This window comes from Magallana gigas, chromosome 7, assembly GCF_963853765.1.
Source record: "Magallana gigas chromosome 7, xbMagGiga1.1, whole genome shotgun sequence".
Classification (NCBI taxonomy): domain Eukaryota; kingdom Metazoa; phylum Mollusca; class Bivalvia; order Ostreida; family Ostreidae; genus Magallana; species Magallana gigas.
Window position 1 is genome coordinate 1,133,368 of NC_088859.1, and position 25,182 is coordinate 1,158,549.

The 25,182-nt window shown below is 32.7% G+C and overlaps 1 protein-coding gene across 4 annotated transcripts; it reads left to right on the top strand.

Annotated features, from left to right (window-relative positions):
* Positions 1-749: 749 nt before the first annotated feature.
* LOC105317540 (nucleolar and coiled-body phosphoprotein 1) lies at positions 750-19,307 on the top strand. 4 transcript variants are annotated; one of them, XM_034455763.2, is made up of 32 exons: positions 750-882; positions 1,610-1,660; positions 1,756-1,851; positions 2,144-2,215; positions 2,657-2,758; positions 3,094-3,192; positions 3,508-3,555; positions 4,833-4,880; positions 5,156-5,236; positions 5,806-5,922; positions 6,486-6,599; positions 6,928-6,984; positions 7,322-7,411; positions 7,719-7,841; positions 8,739-8,795; positions 8,943-8,999; positions 9,106-9,153; positions 9,244-9,300; positions 10,185-10,229; positions 11,003-11,068; positions 11,404-11,463; positions 11,687-11,752; positions 12,383-12,445; positions 12,551-12,598; positions 12,726-12,785; positions 14,606-14,671; positions 14,822-14,893; positions 14,973-15,038; positions 15,158-15,223; positions 15,735-15,815; positions 16,599-16,745; positions 16,957-19,307. In XM_034455763.2, exons 1-32 carry the CDS (start codon positions 880-882, stop codon positions 17,185-17,187), a joined length of 2,457 nt encoding a protein of 818 aa, XP_034311654.2. In that variant the 5' UTR covers positions 750-879; the 3' UTR covers positions 17,188-19,307. The 4 variants fall into 4 exon arrangements, with proteins under 4 accessions (XP_034311654.2, XP_034311655.2, XP_034311657.2 ...); XM_034455764.2 differs by lacking the exon at positions 11,687-11,752; XM_034455766.2 differs by lacking the exon at positions 7,719-7,841.
* The last annotated feature ends 5,875 nt before the right edge of the window (positions 19,308-25,182 follow it).

Below are 25,182 nucleotides of genomic sequence, written 5' to 3' on the forward strand. Positions count from 1 at the left end.
TGACATTCCGTATTACAATGCACCATTCACTGACTTGGTTGATCGTGGCATGGTTTTTCTTGGTTCGATGCAGATTTATATTCTATTAACTAATGGACGAACTTCACGAAAAAATACATGGCCACGGAGCAAGTAATCTTCAAATATCCTCTGAAATAATCACTGTTCACTTTGTGGAATGAAGCACTATATATGAAAGAGGAAATTATTTCTTGGATGTTGATTAAAAAGAATTACATTGGGAGAGATTCGAGGAAAGAATGCTTCCTGACACGTATAAAGCTAAATTGATGACAACGTGAAAAAGATATTAAGAAAAACTTTTCTTTTCATTTCAGTAATTTATGAAAAAAATATTATGGTACATAATATCCACACAAATTGTAATATACACACGCATTTACAGTCGTTTCATAATACTGCCCCTTGGTGGGTTAAGTTACACATATATACAAATCTGCACTGTATTTTCTGTTGTTACAGTGCATATTTGTATATATATGTAAATCTTTAAGTTGTCTCGTGCTGAAAAAAAACCGGGGCTCTCAAAATTTTAAAATCGATAATCAACATATTACGCAATTTTCGTCACTGAAGGTACCGTTGGAAGCTATATTTAACATTCTCTGTTAAACAGAAACTGAACAAATTGACTCCTTCTTAACACCGTAATATTATACTTAAAGTGTTTTAAGTAAGAATAAGAAGATTTGTTCGTACTGACCATTACAAAGAAAGCAAAACTACAGGTATTCCCTCGTTCTATTTATAGATGAAATGATACGATACATACTGGGACATGGCTATTTGACAGCCGTAGTCTGTCAGACCATGATAATCGTTTTATTGTGTATCTAGAAGATATCTGGCCATGTTAGAATGGTAAGATTATTCTCTCATAACCGAAGCTTAAGTAATACTTGAGTGTGCATGCAACATATGTAGACAAAATGTATGTACGTAATAGGTGTGTCTGCGTTCAATTAATTATGATGTGGACTTTATATATTATGCATTAGGAAAAGCAGCTGACATTGTTTAGGGACGCTATTGTTTCATTAGAAATTTACTCAAGTGCCATGTAAGGATCTTTTGAGGAAATTTCAAAATATACGAATAGTTTTTTGTACTTTCGTTTTTGGAAATTCAGTATGTTGCTCTACATGCATGACTTATCTTGATATTGATATACGCTAGAAACTAAATATGTATGTACATATATATATGTGGTATATAATGACACCAGGTGTACATACATGTAGGGTTGAGGAGGCAGTAAAGGTGTCTCTCTCTCTCTATATATATATTCTTATATGACCCCTGCCATAAACTTGTCGGCACAAGTTCTTCTGTGCAGATATATATATACTTTTAAAATACTTATTGTCCGATGCACTTTGTACGTGATTTCATTTATAGTACTACCCCTGTTGCGACATTGATTTGATATAAGCGCAGACAACAGCTGGTTTACTTTACCCGTTTAATGTTATATGAACTATTCCTTTTATCTTCATTCATTTTAGTTGCCTCTAAAATATTCTTAAGCAATTCTCAATTGTCATTGAAATATGAAAATGTATTTATATTCCATTTCATATATGTGCAGAACAAGATAAAAGAAAAGTCTGGGAAGTTTCCCTTTGGCAAAAAGAAGAAGGTACTAAATTTCCTTTATTGTGTGTCATTTTCCGTAATGAAAGTATTGTTATTATTTTATGATGATTAATGAAAATTTATTGCATTCATAATCAGAACAAAGATAAGGAAGCGAAAGCTACTGAGGAAGAAAAAGCGCCGTTGAAAGTATCAACTCCTGAGGAGGACGTTAATCAAGAACCTAATAATCACGTGAGTAAAGTATATACTTAAAATAGCTGCGTGTTTTTTTTCCAGTTTGGCTATTATGTTGTAATGATCGCGTAAAGAGCTCCGTAAACATCTTGCGTGGATCCAGAATTTTTTTTCCAGGATGGGCGTCCGAGGTATATTTGAGTGTGCGGGGGGGGGGGGGGATTCCTAGGCATATTTTCAGTAATTTTACTATGTAAATTTAGGAATTTTGAATTTTCCACCCCGACACCCCCTCTAGATCCGTAAATCGTATACATTGACACTGAGATGCTTTCATTTTTTTTCACAGATTCAGTCGAGTGTTGTGACAATCTCAAAGGAATCCCAAGGGCGGATCAATGAAAGGCCGGTAGATGTCGGTGTAAGCATACACATACACTTTAATAACGTCATAACGTCAAATATAGTAGTGTTGATGAGAGAGAGAGAGAGAGAGAGAGAGAGAGAGAGAGAGAGAGAGAGAGAGAGAGAGATTGAGAGAGAGAGAGAGAGAAAGAGAGAGAGAGATTTGATTGGTCAAATATTTTACTTGCATGTACAGCTTATGCAAACATTTGGCAAGCATTTATTGAAATCATTAATATGATTATTATTTATGATATCATAATGAAAGAAATCAATTAAAATTATGTTTGTTTTAGAATACCCTATCTAATGTAGATCTAGTAGGCCCTATCGAGAAAGTAATTTTTCAATGATAATGGATTATACGGTTCTCGAAAACTTGTTGCCAGATGAAACTCATGGCTGTTTTTCAGTACTATCAATCCTGTGATTTTTGTACTGATTTATAATGATCCAGGATGTGGTAGTTGCACATCAGAATCGCGTGGCTTTTACGAAGACGTCAGGGGCCAATCCCTTCCTCCCGAACCACCAGACAGTGAGCCAACCAACGCGAGGGGTAAGTTATTTACCTGTCAACTTTATTTGTAGAAACGTATTTGGGAAAGTTTTTATTTTGCGTTTAATTTTGACAGGGTCGGATTTTAAAATCATTATTAAATATTACCAACTGACTTTTCTGCATCTTTTTTTCTGCACCAAGGACGATTTTCATCTTTAGAACTTCATGTAAACAAACATATACAAGGATATAGGAAATAACATAAATTATGTAAAGTTGCACTTGTCTGAAGTTTGCGGAATGGTAGTCAAAGTACTTCAAAAACACTTGAATGTTACAGTTATGATGAAATGTTCGACTTTTACACATGCAGTATCTGAATCTATAAATAGAATGGACAGCCACCCCAAATCACGATCCCCACGGAACCTAAGGGCCCCAGTAGAGTCCACAGCTTCTCTGCCAAGGCCCCGGAGCAGTCCAGCTCCCAGGTAATGGTCAACTACATACCCTCTCGTCTACCATTTCAATTTATCAACAAATTAGATTAAGTATTACTGGCATTTTAAGCAATTTCGTAGAATTCGTTTGTTTCAATAACTGTGCTTGATACTAGTATATATTTTAAATAAGTCTTCTTTGAACCATTATCAAAGATGAAGGAAAGAATCTGCATCAACCTGTCTCCTTTAGAGAATCCAAATCAGTGATTACTAATTAAGTAGTGACTTCTTACTACGTAGCTACATGTCATGTATCAGCGTTTTATTTCGTCATTTTATCTAAAAATAAATTCTCGTTTTCAGAAAGAAGAAAGTGTGACGTATGAAAATGAAAATTCAGGACGCTCAAAGGTAGGAAATATATCTGACATCAATTTTTTTGCCAGGCGATTCGTTTGTTTACGATTAAGAACCCCCAAATGGAAACACGATGGTCCTATACATGTAATACAATATAAACATGCACAAGAGAGAGATAGTTCCATGGTTGTATGGAAAACAGACATAAAAAGGGGGATAAACTAAATAAAACATTAGAATTACACATAATTCTATACATGTCTTTATGGTCATACATATAATATACAATCATAAATTATATAATCATACTAATGCATATAACTAGTAATTCATCGTAATACATTAAAATGCCTGAATTGTAAACTAAAATCAACGTCTTATAAAGGATTTTCCAAGAGAATCATATCAATGTTTCGTAATATGATGTCCAGATTAGTTTTCAAGGTTTGTGAGATAATATTTAGATAATATTTTTCTGCGAAAATATTTAAACTGCGCTAGTGTCTTGAAATTTGATGCATGATATAGAATAGTGAAACATGGGAACCAGTACAAAAAAAAAACGAATTAAAAAACACGAGCCTATATGCTGTAGTTACGATTTTGTTGAAGCCGCAATCCTAGAACGTGAAAAGGTGGCATAATGGGGACTAAATAGTATACATAGAAACACGGGTACCATAGAACGCCAACATATGAAATAATATATTATATATCTTTGTATTCTTTATTTTTTACAAGTAATGATAAACGAAGTACTGCTAAAATGTATACTAGTTTCCGTATTCCTGGGTTTCCAATTTGAAACTTTGAACCCAAAAAGATATTTTTAAATTTCAGGACGGGACAGAAACTGATAACCGATTAATTTAAATCAAACAAAATCCCCGAAAAAAAAAGTTTAAGAAAAAATTTAAGTTTCTCCGATCTCACATTATCAAAAGGAAAATTTATCTTTTCTGGGAATCAAGATTTGATCACGGGACCAGCCAAGTTCATTGTCGTTTATACTTAATTTTATCTCCGGGAAGAGTGGATTATTATAGATTAAGATCATGTGTAATTTTCCGCCAAACATAATGGGTCCTCGGATACCCGAGGGTGATCCCACAATTTTCTTATCACCGGCTGATGAGTGATAGACAGTCAACAGTGGGGTTCTGTCAATGTACATACTATGCTACGCAGGTCATGGATCACCTCTCGTCCCATGTAAAAGTTACTAGTACACTCATACTAGTACACTCATATAAGTATGTGCTATATGTATGAAGCAGGTAAAGCCAGAAGAAATGTTTTGCTTTATTTGATATTTTTTTCATTCATAGAAGAAGAAAGGGCAGTCATTTTTTGGGTCATTGACAGGAAAATCATCGGTAACTATTTTGAATAAAATGAAATAATTAACATGAACTTACTGAAGATCTTTCAGGTATCTCAGAAATAGTCAGTCAATAGAAATTTGAAATCTAATACTTTTTTTCTTCTATAATTGCGATTCAGTTCTGTTTTAAAAGTTGTTGATATTAGCACACTTATAAATACGGAAATTTGTCAAGTGTCAAGTAAACAAGCACGAAAATTACATAATTCCTGAGTATGACTAAGCTGTTTAGTCTTATCGTTTATTTAAGAATATTTTGTTTGACAGAAGAAAGCAAGAAAAAGCTTGAATGAAGCATTTGAGATAGAGAAAACAAAAGCCACTCAAGATGACACCAAGGAGCGACAGGTATCTAGTTCTATCCTCGACATTATAGAAAAACACGGAAACATTACCACAGTGTATTCATATCACAGTTTTGCATGCTGGGCTTTTATTGGTTTTGTTTCACATAGCAGAGATTTATTTGCGGAAACTTAGTACATATATATAGTTGTATTATAATACACTATTAGATTAAAGACTTTGCCACATATTTTGTTTGACAAATTGATTATTTAAAATCAGAAGAGTTACAACCCTACTGATTAAAAAAAACCCACAATTTAGATACAAAACTTTATGAAATTAAAATCCTCAGTACAGAACCAAATGATTCCATCTGAAAAATATTCTTCTGGATAAGGAAGTTTGTTTCAAAATCTTACAGTTATCAGATGAGGCTGCTGCTAAAGATATTGAAATATTTTATTTGTAACACAGTTGTGTTGTCAGAATATTGTAGATTTGTTTATTCAAACAGATTGCCTTTACGTACATAAATTCGTATATGTAAAGTATTATACTTGTACATGTATATATGTATATGTATTATCAAGTACCTGGGTAACCATATACTCACATGTACTTACTAACAGCCAACAAATGACCAAGAGTCATCGTCATCAGAAGAAATGAACGACCACTGGGATGATGATCCCAGAAATCCGTTCTCTGCGTCGTTTGTTGTAGAGGAAGATCATCCAGCACAATCAGTATGTCTGTCTGTTAATTAACTGACAACTGCACTCACTAAACTATTCATAGTCTTACTGTTGTACTAACATTATCATTCAGCGTTAATGATGCACTTTCTATATCATTCGTAGCATTAGTGTTGTACTCTAAAAATTCGACACAGTTTTTACCGTTGTACTTTCTATATCATTCATTACATTCATTACATGTTCTACTAACTGAATCCTTCACATTTTACTATTGCACTGGCTATAATTATCCTTCATATAATATTGCTTAAACTATCTAATAACCAAATCCCTCGTACCTTCATAGCTTATAACTGGTCTAGTTATAAACGTACGTTCTAGTACTAGTAGTCTGCCATCTTTGCTGTTTTTATAAAACCTGCACTACTTACAGTTCTTTGTGTATCATTCTCTGTCTTTGTCTATAATTTATGACTTATGTCTATAATTTATAACTTATTTGAAAACTCACTCGACGTTTTTTAGTAAAAATACTTGCAGGCTTTAAATCAAATTCCTTTTTATTCACATCACTGCCTTTAAAAAAATCGTTGAAAAATTTTTTTTTCTAGCCCATCAGTGAAAAGGGCCAACAGAACAAAATCACAAATATCCCCCCACCCCTGGAGGAAGGTCGCACCAAAGTACCAGAAAAAGATGAAACCACGAAAGGAAGTGAAACGGAGGTAGGATTTCGGGAAGAGACCGTTGTAACTGTACATGCCTTCAGTTCCACATATTTATTATTTTGCGATGTTCTATGATGGTATATCATGTATGATTCATACGTTTGAGACATTAAGTCGTACGTACGAGGTATTATCTCGTAAGTCGTAATAACGAGGTAAGAGTCGTAATAACAAGATTTTAATTCGTTCAAACGACATAAGCGGTGTACGACCATGCAATATGTCGTATACGGCTCAGTTTCTCGTTCGTCCACTTAGTATTTTGTAAAAACATATTATTACCATATTAGAACTACTTATAATGTCGTACTTGTTTCATTTATAGAGTAAAAAGAAGAAGAAGAGAAAATTGAAGGTTCCATCTTTTCGAAGTAGTAAAAAGGTACGATTTACTTTAATTTTCTAACACGTCCAAAATGAATTCCATAACAATTCCTCAAAAGCGAAAATAGAGAAAAAATAGTTTTCAGTTCTTACTTAATTCAAAAGAAACGCTTTCTATAAAGATATGGGGAAATGTTCAAATTTTAAAGCACAAAACATTAGGAATCTTTTTTTTACTAAATAATAGGTTATGGCTAAATAAAATGTGTATAATTCAAGGTAGATCTGATGTTTAATTTGTTGAACACCCAGCCTCCTTAAGATGTTTATATATACTGTACATATATGGGGGTTGAAAATAAAAGATAACAGTATACATTGACTGGTGTTTATAGGCGGGTACACACTCATCTCCCCCGGTCAGTCCCACAAAGTCAGCGTCTGAACCCACCCACCTCAAGGACACAGCCAGTACTGAAACCGAGGTAATGACCACGGCTATGATGCGTGGAACATTTCTTGAACAGATTTTTAAACTCTTTTTTATTAATTTCAAAATTTATCTATTTTAAATATTTAAAATTTTTGATTTTCAGTAGCATGTAGACTACGCTTACAAGAATGAGAAAAGTGCTTGTTTTTGACATGACAGTTAATTAATATTCTATGTCTCACTGTTGACTCAGCTTTTTGTTATGTTTATTCAATATGGAATGATGCAGTATATATGAGTAAGCATGCAGCGTTAACGTTTGCCTGAAATGTTTTTGCATGTGATTATGTCTGCTTTAGCCTGCAGCGATTGTGACGTTACGACTCCTCCCCCAGCCTCCAGAAAAGCCCCCTCGTCTTCACAGCTATTCTTTCGAGTCGCCCGATAAACTGGTCTCTGAAGATAATACTGGACAGTTTCTGGTACTGCAACTTTTCATTTTTTCTTCAGCTTCCTCTTACTTGTTACTGAAGTACATGCACTTTGAACATTTTTCATTCAAAGAATAGATGAAGGTTTTGGGATTTAAATAATGATTAAATACTGTTCAGAATTTTTTTTGCAATTTTGGGATTAGATGAGAAAATCTTTGTACAAGATTGAAAGGCAATTCAAAGACAATGCGGTATCACATTGAAGAAATTAAATACTAGTGAAAGTTTTCTTTTTCTTTATCCATTTTCTGTAACCTTAGGCATATAGTATGTGTGTGTGTGTATATCAAAGTTGTCAAGGCTGACGTAATTGATACAATTATCATAGAAACAATACCCTACTTAAAAGAAAGAAAACCTTGTTAAAGAGGGTGTAGTGGCATCAAACCTTTCGGAAAATTATATATTTTCATTACTAGGTATACTGTGTATATTTGCTATGATGTAGTATGTTCTATTTTAATTTTAATAAGTATAGTTAAATCAACTATATTCAAACAATAAAATTGTAAAATTGATTTTGATGCATAGTTCTTTGTTTCGAATGTATGAAATGCATTTTAATTACAGTTTATTTATTCTTTAATCGCATGGACAATTTGATAAAAGTATACATGTATTTATGAAGGTACACAATAGAGAATATACATATATATAATACAGAATTAGGAGACGAATACCAAAAATATTTTCTAACATTTACTTTTTTCTATACTTTCAAAAAGATTTTCTCAAGTTAATTGATAATATTATTTTTTACTGATGAATATGAAAGATGACAGACTGAAATGTTTTATTGCAAATGTTTAGAATTGAAAGCGGGTAACATGTAAAACCATACATAATGTTGACATTTAAAAACAATAACCATGTTTTTCTTTCCAGTCAAGAGAGGAAAGAAACAAGTCCAAACAGTTTTCATCAATGAGAGTATCAAATAAGGTATTTTTAAAAAGACATTTCTTAAACGTAATTATTTTCTCTCAAAGCGGGAAAATACACTGAACAGCTCAGCTGTAACTAAATTTTTTAAAGCTAAGAATCAAGTTAACACCCAATATCAAACATAATATATTTTTATTATTTTAGAATCCTCGTTCAACCCTATTGCAAACGCCAGCTAAAGACAAAGTAGAGAATAACAAGGTAAGTTAATTTTTAACCAATCATCGTATGAAAATTACGCTTAACCTAATATAAAATCTGAAACCCTTTATAAAATGTCTAAAAATGGAATTTTCTCTCTTCATAGGAAAATGAGAGCGACACATGTGACGATGAAGAACTTCCCCCAAACATAGTATGCTTTATTTGTCAATTTTTGTAATTCTAAAATATGATAAAGATGTGGATCTATCAGATGCGTGTTTATGTGTGTCTTTTAATCCAGAGCAAGAAGAGCCGACAGGGACTTAAGATATTTGCATCCCTCCGCAAAAACAAACCGGCAAGTATTTTTTAAACTGCCATAAGTTCTTTTAAACATTTAATAATCAAAGTACTGACGAACTGACGGGAGTTGATTTTGTCGATGTTTATTTATTCTAAAATCAATGATATGTTATTTTGCATGACAAGTACATGTTTACGTAGTTTCTAATTTGAATTACGCATATTTTTATAATATGAATTTTTGAACTTTTTCGACTAGAATGTCGAGAAACCTCCATATGAATCATGTTAAATAATATTTAAAGATAAAATTAATTCAATCAAACTATGTATCAGTGGTAGAAATATTTCTCGAAAGTTGTATGGATCCAAGCAATTATTTTATATTGAACTCTAGTCTCGTTAAACCAAACGCTCGGCTGACACCGTAAATCTCCGACAAGGGTTTACGGAGACAGCCGAGCGTCGAGTTGAACGAGACTATATTGAACTCTGGCGTAGGAATACATACGACTACAAAAACTATTTACGTTGTTCGTACCATTTAAAATCTGACTATTTTTAAGGTATTTGTAAATAAGTTTCCTTGAAAAACAATGCTTTAGCATACATTACATCGAATTTATCAATTATTTTCAAGAACTAAGTCTTGTCAGGAGCAATGATTTGTGCTGAGGTCCAAACACTGTTTCACTTTCGGTTTGTCCGAGTGACTGCATAGGAGAGTTGATTAAAAATCAACTCCCAAAAATTTGAATAGATATAATAAAGACAACATAGATTGTTTTATGAATTTTATTTTAAAATATAGTTCATTATTTCTAAATCTTAGGGAAAATAAAAATAAAATGAAATAGTGATAATCATTTTATCACTGAAAAGTTGCAATTCCCCCAAAATACTAACTTAGTTGATAACTGTATATTGTTTCGTTTGTAGCCGAAAGTGCCAGGACTAGAAAAAGTGGCTGAACAAGATGCCGAAGTAAGTGTTGACGTGAATAAAAATAAAATAAAAATTGGTCATAACTAAATAGAAATTGTGCAATAGCAAAAACCATTATAAATGACAACAAAATGTGATGTCTGAGTTTTGTCTAAAGTCGTTTCATATAGGAGGTATGACTAACTGGAATACAATACAGTAATCATCATCAATTAAAATCATCAATTATAAAATTGGTCATAACTAAATAGAAACTACATTCTTAATAGGCATTAGAACTGTGCATAGTCTTACACGGCTTAATCGTATCTCAATAATCATACAAGATAATGTTAAATTAATGTATCATTTTGAATATATCATTGAGGGCGTCGTATCGTGTAATGTACATATGTTTCAATAATCAAATATATACACCACTTCAAAGCTTCTTCGCTCACTTCTAGAAACATATTGGCAATCTTTAACCATATAAGTCAAATACTTAGTTCGTGGATAATTCATGCTTCAATTAAATTTGTGCCTTCACATTATGGTAAAGAGGGTCTCGCCAATCGCGCTTGATTCGTGTCGACAGTTACTGTATTTCTTACACATCTTCATTTTCAAATTTAACATGGTTTTATTTCGATTTCATTCGCAACTATTTCATTTGTGGATCTAAAATTATGAATATTAATGAAAGTGATTAAGAGTATTCAGTGATTTTACATATGTTAAATACATATGTGCAGGACAGATCATATGCGTGTTCGATTTGTATATATGCCGATGAACCTGATTTTGAGAATCTACTTTCAATTTGATTTCAGGAAACTAAAGGTGATGATGATTCTGAAATTCCTAATCCATTGGCAAGTGGTTATCAACAATCAGTGGTAAATTCTTCTATTGATTATTCAAATATTTTATAAATGAGGTACTATTAATACTCACCTATATTATACTTCTGTACAAAAATAGAAATACAGTTATATGTCATGTTGTAAATTTTGTATTTACACCCACCCACTAAATTCAAAATTTACAACATGACATATCTTACAGTGTATCTTAGAAAAAACCCATTATCAATGACAAATAATGTTAAGTCCGGGTTTTGTTGAAAGTCGTTTTATATAAGAGGTATAACTAATTGGGATACAATAAATTAATCATCTCATTCTGTGGGACTTTTAATTGTTTTAAATGTTGCAAATCTTGTTTTTGACAGGTTCACAGTGTACGAAGCAGCGCTCCACCTAATTTCGCTGCCCCTGTAATCGGATCCCAGGTCAGTTGAAACCTACTTAGAAGCATGCCTATGTACATGTAGTTGGTTAACTTTGTTGGTTTATTTTTGTTTTGTGTACTTAATTTTGTTTTCATCATTTAATTTTGTTGGTTCTAACATTGTACCGTAAATCCATGCATGTTTTCAAGATTTATGGATTTTTGGTGTTGTTTTGTAACTTTCATACATTTATTATTGCATGCTGATATTGGCAATGTTTTAGAGCATAGCACAGGGTGAATTCTCAAAGCAAAGATCACAAACGCTGCCACCTTCCCGTACATTTAACGTAAGTCCAACTTCACCGCTGTAATCTTTAGATATCGGGATATTTTGCGAATCACAATACTTGAACAGTATTCTCCTTGCACGGAGACCTAAAAAATCTCACATTAAACTTTATTATGAGAACAAGTATATGACTTAATATATTAATAATTGGCTTTTTATCAGATGACCCAAATTGGCCAAAAATGATGATACAGTATTCGAGTAGGAAAAAAGATAAAGATTTAAAATTAGTCATTAATGTTGGTTGGAAATGGCGAGAAACGGCGTGAAAAGTGATAAGATCGTATTGCTTTTTTCTTTAATCAATCAACAATTCATATATGGATCATTACAGATGCAACAACAAAAAAATTCCACTTAATTCCGCCATTTTGTGTGATTGCCATAGAAACACATAAAATGCACATTGTTGGTTTTTTTTACTGTGTGTCATATTTTAAAAAATCTAACTTAAAATTATACAGAATTTTTTTCTTATATAGAATTGCTACTTCTTACAGTGTGTGTAAATATCAATATTTGTCATATTTTAAAAAATCTAACTTAAAATTATACAGAATTTTTTTCTTATATAGAATTGCTACTTCTTACAGTGTGTGTAAATATCAATATTTGTGTTCTTATCAAGTTACCCCCAGCGAGGAATAATGAGATAGACCAAAGAGCGAGAACTGAGTCTGCAGCATCCGAGGTACGTTGTAGTATAAAGATGTATTCTTTCAATAAAAACCGGAATCTCGTTATTGTACTTGTTTTGTGAAGATAAAGTATTTCGATACATTATCATATTTTTCAGACTCTCCCCAGGATAGAAGAAACTCGCGAAACATCGTCCGAACCAAAAGTCAGTACCGGTTTGTTTAGAGATGGACTCCTGATTAGTTTAATTGTTCTATAAAAAGTAACAAACTAAAATATCGTAAAATAAACAATCTTATGTAATTTGATTGAATTAATGCTTTTATTCACAGAAAATAAGAACAATAAGATCAAGGATAAAGAAAACCTTATCCTTAAAGAAATCCTCACACGTAAGTTGGTGCCAATATTCAAGACTAAAATGCACTGTCTTGTTGAATTTCCTGCCTGTGTTTCTTAATCTGGGGATGACTCATTAAAACATGATTCGCATGTCACTGACTCGACCCATATATCATAGTACATAGTACATAAACTTACAGAGAGTTCATCCACTGAGCGCTGAGATCACAGGGGCTTGAAGTTAGAATCATTTGATACGTTTTTGACGTTAGTCTTACTATGGCGTAGGCAACATTTTTTTTTACGATATAAAATAATTTTTTAGCCAATCAGAAAGCGTGTTGCAACCAGAATTAAATTATAATAAATTAGGTTACTCACTGTACTTTGATAATTGTAATAGAGGAAATTGTGTTCTAAATATATTATAGTATACTAGTAACACTGGCGTCGGAGGAAAATTGAAAGGGGGGGGGGGGGCTAGACTGATCCTCAGAAATATTGAGAGAAAAAAACCTAATTCCCAAAATCATGAAAATCCTAATCCGTGGATTGGGGGGGGGGGGATTGGGGGTAGTAAACCTATACTTCCAAAACAAAAAATCTTTCCGGCCATAACATTCCCCCCCCCCCTAATATCATGAAAATCCTAATCCCTGAGGGGGGGGGGGTTAACCTTAGCCAATATAAAAAAATCTTAACTTCCAAATTTTTTCTCTCTAAAATAACGAAAGTCCTAATCCGGGGGGGGGGGGGGGGGGGGGGGGGCTAGTATGCCTTTGACTCCAACTTCTCAATCTTTCAAACGTACTTTACGGAACAATTATGTTTCCTGCGATAAAAAGGGGGGGGGGCTGAACCCTCTATTCGGCTATGTGCCTAATGGTTAGGTCTAACTTAGCAAAAAAAGAGGGGGGGGGGGGACTAAGCCCCCCTAGCCCTCACGGTTCTGACGCCTATGAGTAAACTGATATCGTCGTAGAGACTACTAGTATATCATATACACGAATTCAAGTCTAAATGCGTCTTTTTTTCGTAGATCGTGCCTGAAAAGCGTTCAATATGCCCTTCTAACTGTCTAGTTTTTTGAGGGTTGATTTTAATCAACTCTCCTATGCACTAACTCGGGCAAAGCGAAAGTGAAACAGTGTTTGGACCTAAGCACAAATCAATACTGCTGACAACACTTAGTTCTTCAAAATAATCGATAAATTCGATGCAATGTATTCTTAAACATTGTTTTTCAGGAAAACTTATTTAAACCTTGTGAGATTTTGAATGGCACAAACAGTTTAGATACTTTTTGAAGTCGTATGTATTCCTCCGCTAGAGATCAATGTAGTCTCGTTCAACCAGACGCTCGGCTGTGTCCGTTAATATCCGACAAAAAATTGAGTCTCTTTTGCTTGTCAGAGATAAACGGAGACAGCCGAGCATTTGGATGAACAAGACTAGAGTTCAATCTTGCCTGGGTCCATACTATTTCTCAGAAATGTTTCGATTACTGATACTATACTTGCCGTGCAAAATCACATATTGTTGATTATAAAATAATTGATAATCGATAAAATCAACTCCCGTCAGTACTTCAGTACTTTGATATTATTTTTAACTTACGATAGTAACATTAAAACCGTATGGTATAATTAAACAATGTTGAAAAAATAACGGGGAAAAGTTTTTACGTTTTAAGATCAAGGTTTCGAGGGCTTTTTAGCATAGCAATTCAAATATAAGTGTCTGAAATCATTTCATCTATATATCTTATGTTGCTGGTTTACCAAATGCATATTTTACGCAATAATTTATGGTATTTCTGCTTTGTTTTCTGTTATTTGTAAAACTTTTCTCTCAATATAATGATATTCAGGAGGCAGACGAGATACGACAAGCTTACTCTATGGAGGAGACGCAAGAGGACACTATAGAAGAAGAGGTATTGTGACGTGGATATTTGATTGCAGATATTATTCTACTATCCTCCTAAGATACAATTAACAAACAGAAATAAGGACCCTAAATAGTCATTAACAAATACATAAAATAGACATGTTTAAAAAAAACCGGATTTTTTCTTCTTCGCCAGAATTATCCTCCGCAAGAGATTATCCGAGAAGAAGCTAGTTTGGCAATGGAATATTCTGTTCAAGAAACTGAGGTAAATCAAAAACTTATTCCAAAAATTTGAGGCATTCGATTTTCATGAAACATGTTACCGTTATTTTATGATTTTGAAGGTTGATTTGGAAATAAGGAAAAGAGAGCTTGAGTCGGTATTCAAAGACATGGAATCAGAGGAAGAGGTAAAAAAAGGGGTTACCACCAATAGTTCTCTTTTATCATAAGCAGTTGTTCTCTAGTGTTGATTCTAAGGACCCTCATTCTTAATGTGTTTTTAATTTTTGTTTATAAACATTTGCAGGAAGAAGAAAAGCCAAAGGCAAAAAATCCTAAACAGTTCCTGAAAGATTTGACGAAAAAGAAAAAGGTATGAATCAAAGGAAAAGAAACACTGTTTAAGCTGAGAGTTTTTCGATTTGATCTTCCATTTTCATTTCCCATCGTTTAGAATGATTTATGAAAGTGTTTTAAATAATGAAGCAACAATTGTGAGTCAGTTGTTGAGTTAAGAGCAATATAAACTGTATTTTGTTAAAAATTGAGCAGGTTTTGAATAACTTTAATGTGACAAACATCAATTACTGGTAAATATGAATTAATAAATTTAAAGAACTATCAAGAAAAAATAAAATATGTTTTGAACTGAACTTTTACTTGCATATTTTACAAATATGTAACCAAAAGCATTGTATCCTTTAAATATTACAAAGAATTATCAAATCTGTATTGTTCATATAACTGGATATAATACTTTTAATTTTTGCTGACAATTAAAGTTGTATGATTAAGAAGCAATTTAACATTAGAAATAGAAAAATGAAATTAAAAAAATAATTTGCCTTAAATTGTTACCATCCTTCTTTAAAATATTTTCACAGAAAAAGAAGTCTGATTCCGAGGAACAAGAAGCATTTCCCCTTATGGAACGAAGTCTTCCTGAGGATGATAACGCAAAAAAGGTAAGACTTTTATGTTGATAGTCCACTAAAACATTTTTCATAGGTGGTAATGTTAAAATACTGTTCATAGCTTTGGTACTTATTTTTGCTCAGCAATACCGGTATTATAAGGGACCCATTGAATGAAATATCTCTCCTGAAAATTTTTTTTGATGGGATGTCAAATTCGTTTTCCGGCAAAATGCGTCTGTATTGAATTAAACTCTGAAAATGAAAGTAAAAGTTGGAAAAGTTTTGAAAGAATGAACATCAAGCAATGTCAACTCTTTTTTTTCAAATGATAATTTAAATTTGACACTTGCTATTAAAATTGCAAAACCTCTTTCCTGACGTGCATCAAGCATTCTGACATTAAACGCACTACTTTGTCCTACCGATTCTAAATGGAGTCAGAGCAATATAGCCATATATTTACATTTTTCAGTGCCTTTGCATGTGATGATATTACGATTTTTGTACTATACAGTCCAATAAATTCCAATAATGTATAATTGAGGCACGATCTGGGCATGATTAAATCTAAAATAAAGCCCCATTGGATGTGATCACGCCCTGGCCAAAATTATCACCTTATAATACTCAACGATTGATTCCGTATTCTTTAAATAAGACATGGTATCAATTACATTTTAGAAGACGTTTTGTTACATGGAAAAATGGAAAAAAAGTTTTCTTGCAGAAGTGGAGGGGGATGCTTTTTTCCTAAGAAAGGAAAAATATATAACAAAGATACTATTAACATTTTCTGTCACGTTTGTATAGAGTTCAAATATTCTATTTTAGGACAAAAACGCTGCTGAAAAGATTGTAATGGTGAAAGGTCAGCTGGGGGAATTGAAAGAAATTGCACATGATAACATAAAAAAAATGGAGGAGAGGGAAGACAACTTAGAAGATTTAAACGAGCGGGCAGAGAAGTTGGATGAAGCAGTATATATATATATATATATATATATATATATATATATATATATATATATATATATATATAGTTTTAAATGCATGGTTAAATTTAAATGCCGTCTAACTAATTTGGTTATTTCCTTGCAAAGTTTGAATTGCAAAGTTTGAACATCCTTAAGTGTTATTCTTTCAATTTAAATGAGAAGTAAGAGAAAAAACGATTTACATTTCTTTGCAGGCAGGTTTGTTTCACAAGGTTGCGGTGGAGGTGAGAACTGAGGTAGAAACTTGTTGTAGCAAGAGGACAAAGCAGATTATTCTCGGTGTTGTTATCGCTGTTCTTGCCCTCATCGTCATTATCCTCATCGCTGTCCTCTCTAACAAATCAGAAACAACAGAAGTACGAACTATTCATATAATCCATGTAATCAACGGAACGGCTCCATATATCACACCGTCACCGGGTTGAAGAAACGCCATTTGGAAGGATTTAGTCATAGCACCTATACCTATGGGATCACACTATTCAAGGAAATATTAAGGAGCCTTGGTTTGAGATGGGGGACCAATGTTTTCAAAAATCTACGGGCTATCGTTATCTCTTGTTTTGTGACTTTGTTACTTAAACACGTTAATTTATTTACAGATAATAGAACTATGAGAATTCAACGAAGTAGGAAATAGTATCGAAACACTACTAATTAGTGAGCCTCTTCATTATAATCTTAATTGATCACATATTAATATTTAATCACCTTTTTGAGCTTTGTTTCTAGCTTTTAAAATTTTCAAAGAATTAGTTGCCAGCATTGCTTCACATTTATGATTTCTTATATCAGTATTAATTAGTTAATTCTTGCCTTTTCTCATATTTAATTTTCGAAGACCGCAGTGCTGTTGATTAAGAGGTTTGTTGTGTGCATAATACCAGTAAATATAATCTCTAGTATACAGTATTTAAAAATTGAAATCCTGTAAATGAAGAATGATAATTTGAATTACATGAATTGCTCAAAATAGAATTCAAATCATTTTTAACCGTCTCTGATTATGCTAATTGGTAATATTAAAAAGGCATAAGTTAATTAAGAATGTATGATTATTGATATATATGAATATTCGTAAATTTACATGTACATGTGTGTTATTGTTGTGCTCTAATGATTTGCGTCATCTTATAGTCCAATCATTTTATGTGAATGAGTAACTATACATGTTTACATATAGACAAGTGTATATTTCATACTGTGATACTTCTGTGAAATGCTATAATATGAATGATCTATAGCCATTTATGTATGTACTTATCTATTGTATTCTGATTGTAATGCGTCTTTCTAAGCCAAAGATACACAGTATATGTTGTATGAAATAAGTATATACCCGTATTTGTGATGTGATTATTGTGCAACACCTAGGCCATTATTCAGTTATGCATGATAAACACCAGTATTTATGGTTGTCATTTAATTATTGTTATGTATACCAACTAGTTATTGTTCGTACAATTTATTTTAAGATTGTGAGTATGTGTCCCCACGTGTAAATGGTTGTTGTAGTTAATCTGAGGTTTCAGCTTTTCTTCGAATCAAATTCTTTCTGGTCACATTCTGTCGGTCTGTTTGTCCATTCTAATCCCTTTGTAACTTTTCACCATCTCAAATTCTTTTTTTTTAAAACCGCTAGAAAAATTAAACAAACCTTTGTTCAAAGGACTCAAAGGTAAAGAACAACAATAAAAAGCCAACGCTTTAAAAGGGACAGTTATAGAAAATAAGTTTAAAAAAAAGAATGAGTGTCTCTTAAAATTACATTACATGTGCTGCGTCTAAAATGCGTTCGGAAAACGTCTTAGATATTGTAGAGTTTAAATATTTAAAGCAACATCCTTCCACCGATCGTCTGGGGTATACATACATACATGTTGTATATAATGTATTACTGTGCATGCCTCCTCGTATAGAACATTCCAAGACTGCATTTTACAAAAAAAACAATCGACAAAGTCGTATATCTTTTTAGTTTCATGGAATGGTCCTTAATGGAGTTGCTGGGTGAGCGATGTGGCGCATAGTCCTCTTCTTTGGTACTATACAAGCTCTATGTTATATTTTGCACATTGATGTGAGTACATGTATATGTTTGTAGTGATCTAAGTGTTGTGTAGTACATTTATGTGTATATTGATGCATCATAAGAGTATTTTGGCGCGTTTTCATACCGATTATAGCTATAAATGATACTTCTATATTGAAATACGATGTCTTGATGGTGATAAATGTTGTGAGTTAAACAGAGACAATGATTCTAGTCATACATCTAACTAAAGTTCATTAATATTTGTGATTTTTAATATGATTGTTATGTAATGATTGCTTATTAGTAATACTTTGAATATATGATTGTGCTTTGCTGATAGATATGCACTATCTAACTTGTTAAAACTTTATATAAGGTAAAACTCCAGTGTTTAGGTATGTTTACAAGTGTGATAAAATGAATTATTTACCCCTGTTGTATTTGCTTTGATAAAGATTTTAACTTTATGGCCAATTTTGTGATGAAATTCAAAGCAATAAAATAACTAGTATTAAAGTTTTTATGTTTCTTGTCTTTAAAATACATTTTCTGTACCATACAAAAACATTCCTACTCACTGTTTTAAACATAAACGGTCAAATGTTCAGTGTAAACATGCACCTTACTCAAGATATTAGTATGCCATTATTTGAAATGAAATTTAGAACTGAATTCATTATCTCTGAACGTGAAATCTCAATATTAATTTTGTGTAAATGAAAAAAACAAACAAACCAACTAACAACAAACAAACCAAAATTCAATTTATATTTAACGGCACATGTAGTTTCAACATTTAACATATTCCTGTAAAAAGCAGCATATATAAATTGGTTTCTGGCTCCAGTTGTTAAGAAATTGCAAATGTAGTAATATATATAGATATATATATATATATATATATATATATATATATATATATATATATATATATATATATATATATATATATATATACACACACACTGAGGCCATAAAATACGTCAGAAAATACCAAAAATGTTATATAAGAAATGAACTCAATATCTACCCAAGTTATACGAGTATAACCTTGGTTGGGGCAGTTTACGCTTTAAAATCCGCAAAGCAGAGACTGGTCGACATGTACATTTCGCTAATAGCAAGGAATGTCGCAATGAAACCAACTGAATTTTATTAAGTTGTGTTTATATTGCCATATATTATAAACCATAAAAGGCTTATGTAATTATCATCATCCATATTGATGTTTTCACATCATACATAATTTATTTTTAAATAAAAGCTGCAGTATCAAATAGTTTTTCGTTTCGACCAATTATCTTAATATAAAAGACTTTCACTTATTTACACCATTTACAAACTTAAGATGAAAATATTCGAAGTAAATTAACATAATTTATGTATGTTACATGTAACACGAACACACTGAAAGCTCGCGTTATGAGCGTGTTAACAAAAGGGAACTGTTTGGTTTCGTTCCCCGATTGCATGGGTTTATTAAGTCCGTATTTTGCATCGATTGTAAACACAAACGTTTGTAAATGATTAATAGAACTGATATGGTAGTCAGCTATTTGCAATTGCAACCCAATGTTTATGTGATTCTTAACATCAATTCTCTGTAAAAACCAAAATTTTACTATAGGGTCATGGCACGCATCATCTCAGATTTTTATGAAACTTTCTCAGGTGATTGATACTCATAAGATATGACATTATCCACCATCAAAATAATGCCTATTACCTTGGTTGCCATGGTAACCAATTTCATTAATTTAGGGCCCAAATACGCAGTTTTTGAGTTGGAAAATAAGGTAAACCCAAAGTCACAGGACAGGCTTATTTATAAATTTTCAAGATATCTCACACATAATATACATAGTACAAATATAGATGTACATGATGCAAGAGAAAAAAAATCTCAATGTCCTTGTTCATTTTAAAGCTGGTGGCTCAAAGATGGCCAAAATTTCTTTAAAAGACGCAAGGAATCAACTTTCATCGACTATGATGCTTTTGAGCATAAAGAATATTATCAAAAGTGAAAACAAATTAAAATAAATGACGAAGAAAAGAAATACTGCAAACAAAACAAGAGTTTTTCGAACATCAGAAGAAAATACCCACTGAGTTTCTCTGAAATGAAGAATGTGTTCCTCTTGCAATAATAAACACATGTACAATGTAACAAACATTACATATTGTATACATTATATACTCGATCCTTTTTGGTATATTCAGTATCTTGCATATACGGAAAGAAAGCGACATACTCCGTCATACTATTTAACGTCCATCTGACCAGACCTATAAAACCAATACATGTATATAATGAAAACTTTGGACAGGTTACATACATAGTATCTATGTATGTAATCTGTCCAAGGTTTTCATTACCGTCACTTTTTGAAGATTTTTCATACAAAAATATGCATACCTGGTAATGTAGTAAAACTGAAATTGAAAAAAAAACCTACCAAGGATTTGTTCGATAACATTGATCCCATTTGACCTATAAGCAGAAGAAACTATTACTGTAGATACTGAAAAAGATTTCTTGCAGAGATGTATAATGATACTAATAAAACCTTCTCGAACACCCTGTACATTATTTTTTCAAACTACATGTTTCATTGGACTCTTTAAGACTGTTTGCAATGCAAAATCGCCGCCGACTTTATTGCTGCTTTTTTCATTCTAACAAAATATTTGTCCGTTCAAAAGAGGTTGGATCCTGCGATCAAAAGTCTTAGAGTTTTTTTATTAAGTATTTTTAGAAAAACTTGGCGTCTATATGCTTCTTTTCGTGCTACAGTGCATTTAACATTACCTTTCTGCACGGATAATGCAGCTTGCAGATACATGTATCATAAATCTCTCTTTCCTCTATCTTTTTTTATGGGAATGAACCAAGGCATCAAATACAGTAGATTTTATTTAAAATAAATAAAATGAAAAAACTTTGAAGAAAAAGTTCTTAAGTAAAATTTTGATATGGCATGAAATAGGCTAATTTTAGGCAACACTTTAAGTAATTCCTTCTTGACTTTTATGAAATATTAGTAAATACGCCAATATACGTGATTAGAAATATTCAAAAAATTGTTCAAAGATGTTTTTTTTTTGGGAACAAAATAAAGGTATCACAATGCACAAACTATCTGAAAGTTTGTTCTGCACTGAAAATTAGGAAACTACAACTCTGTATTAAAAACATCTTCCCGAAAATCTTCCGCTACAAAATATAAATAGTTCCTTAATAAACTCTGTATTATGTACTTTTCCCTTAATTTATTGAATAGATTTTTTTTTTTTTTGCTTTTTAAAATGTAAAATTATGAGTATAATTAATATATAATGGAGAATTTTTATGTGACCCAACCTGGCTACCCAAAAAAGAGGAAATATGTTTTTTTTTCTTCACTTATTAGTCCCCTGCTAGTTTTCACCGGAGGGGACAATAGCTTTCCTCTGCGTCCGTCAGTCCGTCTGTCTGTCCTACTTCAGTTTTCCACACTTGTTTTTCTTTACGCGTTTGCGGAATAATATGAAATTTGCTAAAGCGTCTTAGGAATTAACTGTTTAAACTTTGACCTTTTGACATTCGACACGGTTTATCCACATGTCATTTTCAACCAATGTTTTGTGTAAAGATGAGGTAACTAATAGCCGTTAATGTATATAGATGTTGGGCAATAATAGACACGGATGGAACATTTGTTTATCTTTTGACCTTTTGACTCAAATATTGAAACAGGTCATGACAGGTAAACTTTCATACTAGTGACTCGGTGAATTTTATATATAGACAGTATCTAGTCTATCGATGAATGATGATCGATAGACTTTGCAAAATAAAAAGCGTTAGCCTTTCTCTTTCAAATAAGGTCACAATGACATAGCCACAGGCATCCCTCTCTCTCTCTCTCTCTCTCTCTCTCTCTCTCTCTCTCAATATTTTCTTAAACTTATTAACCGTTTATCTCATGTTATAAATTGAGCTCGTTTAGTTACTGTATCTTTCTATATCATATCAAATGGGCGCATTTTAACCGTGCATAAAGATTTTGAAAGGGCCGATGGTAATAATGTGACTCAATTTCCAGACAAATTGTTAGTCACTGAACATTGAGTTTGTGTGTGTGCTTGCATGCAAAACATGTATAACATTATAATGAACTGGCATGCGATGGTTTGCATGACTTGATTTTAAATTTTGATTTCTAAAGAAACATCTCGCGTTATTAAGTTACTGAAAAAATACTGAAGGATATTTGTAAGCAACAAACAACTTCTGACACTGCTAAATCGTTCACTCCTCATCGTATTTTTGCTTGCATTCCTTAACTAGGTAATGGTTATGAACGAATCGAACATAAACATTCTAATTGTAAAAAGCATATAATGATAATATAACTCAGGTAGTAGAAATTTGATCTCTCCAGGTTTGTTACCTGGGTGTGTCTGGATTTATGTTCACCGGAATTTGACCTCTATTAGTGCCTTTTCTTCATGACCTCTAAAATCCACCCTTCTTTGTATGGACATCTCAAATACGCTCTTTTTGCTTTGTTTTCATAATTATTTTGTCATGGATGAAAATGTGCATTAAGTGTATCGTAGTGACTCTCCGGTAAAGCAATAAAAGAAAGTTTTTAGTGATGATGACGAGCGGATTTTTTTCCGTATTCAATGTTTGAAAACATAATTGGATACATTTGCATGACTTTATCTATAAAAATGTTTATGTTACAAAAGAATAAAATTGCCTGCACTTTTGTTAACAATAAGGGTGGGGTACACAATGACGCATTAATCCACGCATCGCTCTCTATGCCGATCTTGTAGGTTATCAAGCAAAACTTCCAAATAAAAATTTCTCTTTCTCGCAGTTTCTTGAACAGTCTGTGAAGCTTTTAATTAAAACCATTAGGAGCGTTGTGACAGTCGGGCAGTCAGCCTGGGCGTTAATGTGTTGTACAAAGCCCACTAAACGCCATGTGAACACGAATGGTGATGGTCATTATTTAACCGAGCTGTAATGATGGTGCAAAGATGTCCCGAATCCCCGTTATGATAAATGATCAAGGGCGACACCAGAAGAAGGTGTGATCTTTGTATGCAACGAGCTGTCATCTTAATTTGTATATTAGTCTTATATGTGGCAAAATGTAGCGCCAATTAAAAGCACGCCTCACTGGTTTGGGGATATGTCAAGAATTTTGAACAAAATTAAAACTAAACATTTCAGGTGACCCTATTGTCCTTGCCCCTAGAATAGATAACAATTAAAGACTGGATGTATGTAATAATTATTATACACAAGCATGAACGCCACGATTTCTGTAATATCTATACAGCTATCGACGCCGTTTATTAAAAAATGCAACTTTAAATATATTTTTTTAAAAAGTTAAAGAAGCACTTTACCTACAATTTAAGTAGAGAAAGTACACTTCATGGATGTTTAAAGTTCAAAAGGTTTGAACTTTGATTTATAACTCAAAAGAGAAATCTGACAAAGAAACCAAATTACACGTATAGATGTACCTTTTACAGGATAATAAAGAAATTCACCTGTCTAGCCATAGAATAATCATTGCATAATGCTGTTCAATCATTTCCCCCTACCAATGTATTTTTGTTTTAAATAACCCGTCTATTGGTTCATACTCGGATTTATTTATAAAGCTGACATATTCGTTCCTCAATACGATCTCGGAATTCAGGCTGGTCGAAATAGAATCCAGCATAGAAATACAATACAAATATGTAAATGAAGCGATAATCACTGGTCTGATACAGTGTTAGTACAGAACGTCTCCATTTGACACCCCGCCCGAGGCACCCCCAGAACTCGCACCTCTCGCATTCACGACACGAGGCTAAATGGACTGCTTTCTTTCAAAGTTCATGGAGTTTCTTTCAAATTCCACTTCGGTCATAAGTAAATTATTGCATCACTAGATCTAAAATAAACCACTTCAGGCTGATGTCATCTTGCAATGTTAAATCCATTCCGTCTGATTTCTCTCTCTTCTTTGAAATCCCTAATTACAAAGAGAGAAAACGGTGTCAAGTTGTAGGTGTGATTTGGCGTACATGGGGTTACACAGCCTTTTTGTGGCGGACTGTTACAGCGAGTTAGTAAGTTAAATAATGACCGAGGCCAACATCACAAACATATGTCTCCCCCGGGCCCGCCAGGGGTCACCCGCTTATCTCCGATACCGTAGTTAGCGTTTTTTTATCACTGCATGTATATTAGCTGCTACGAATCTTCTATACGTTAATTTACTTAAAATGTATTTGAATATTTCATACGACTCCCCACGTTCCGAAATACCTAATCACTCAAATTGAGTGACTTTATATGGAGATCAAACATACATGTAGTTTATAT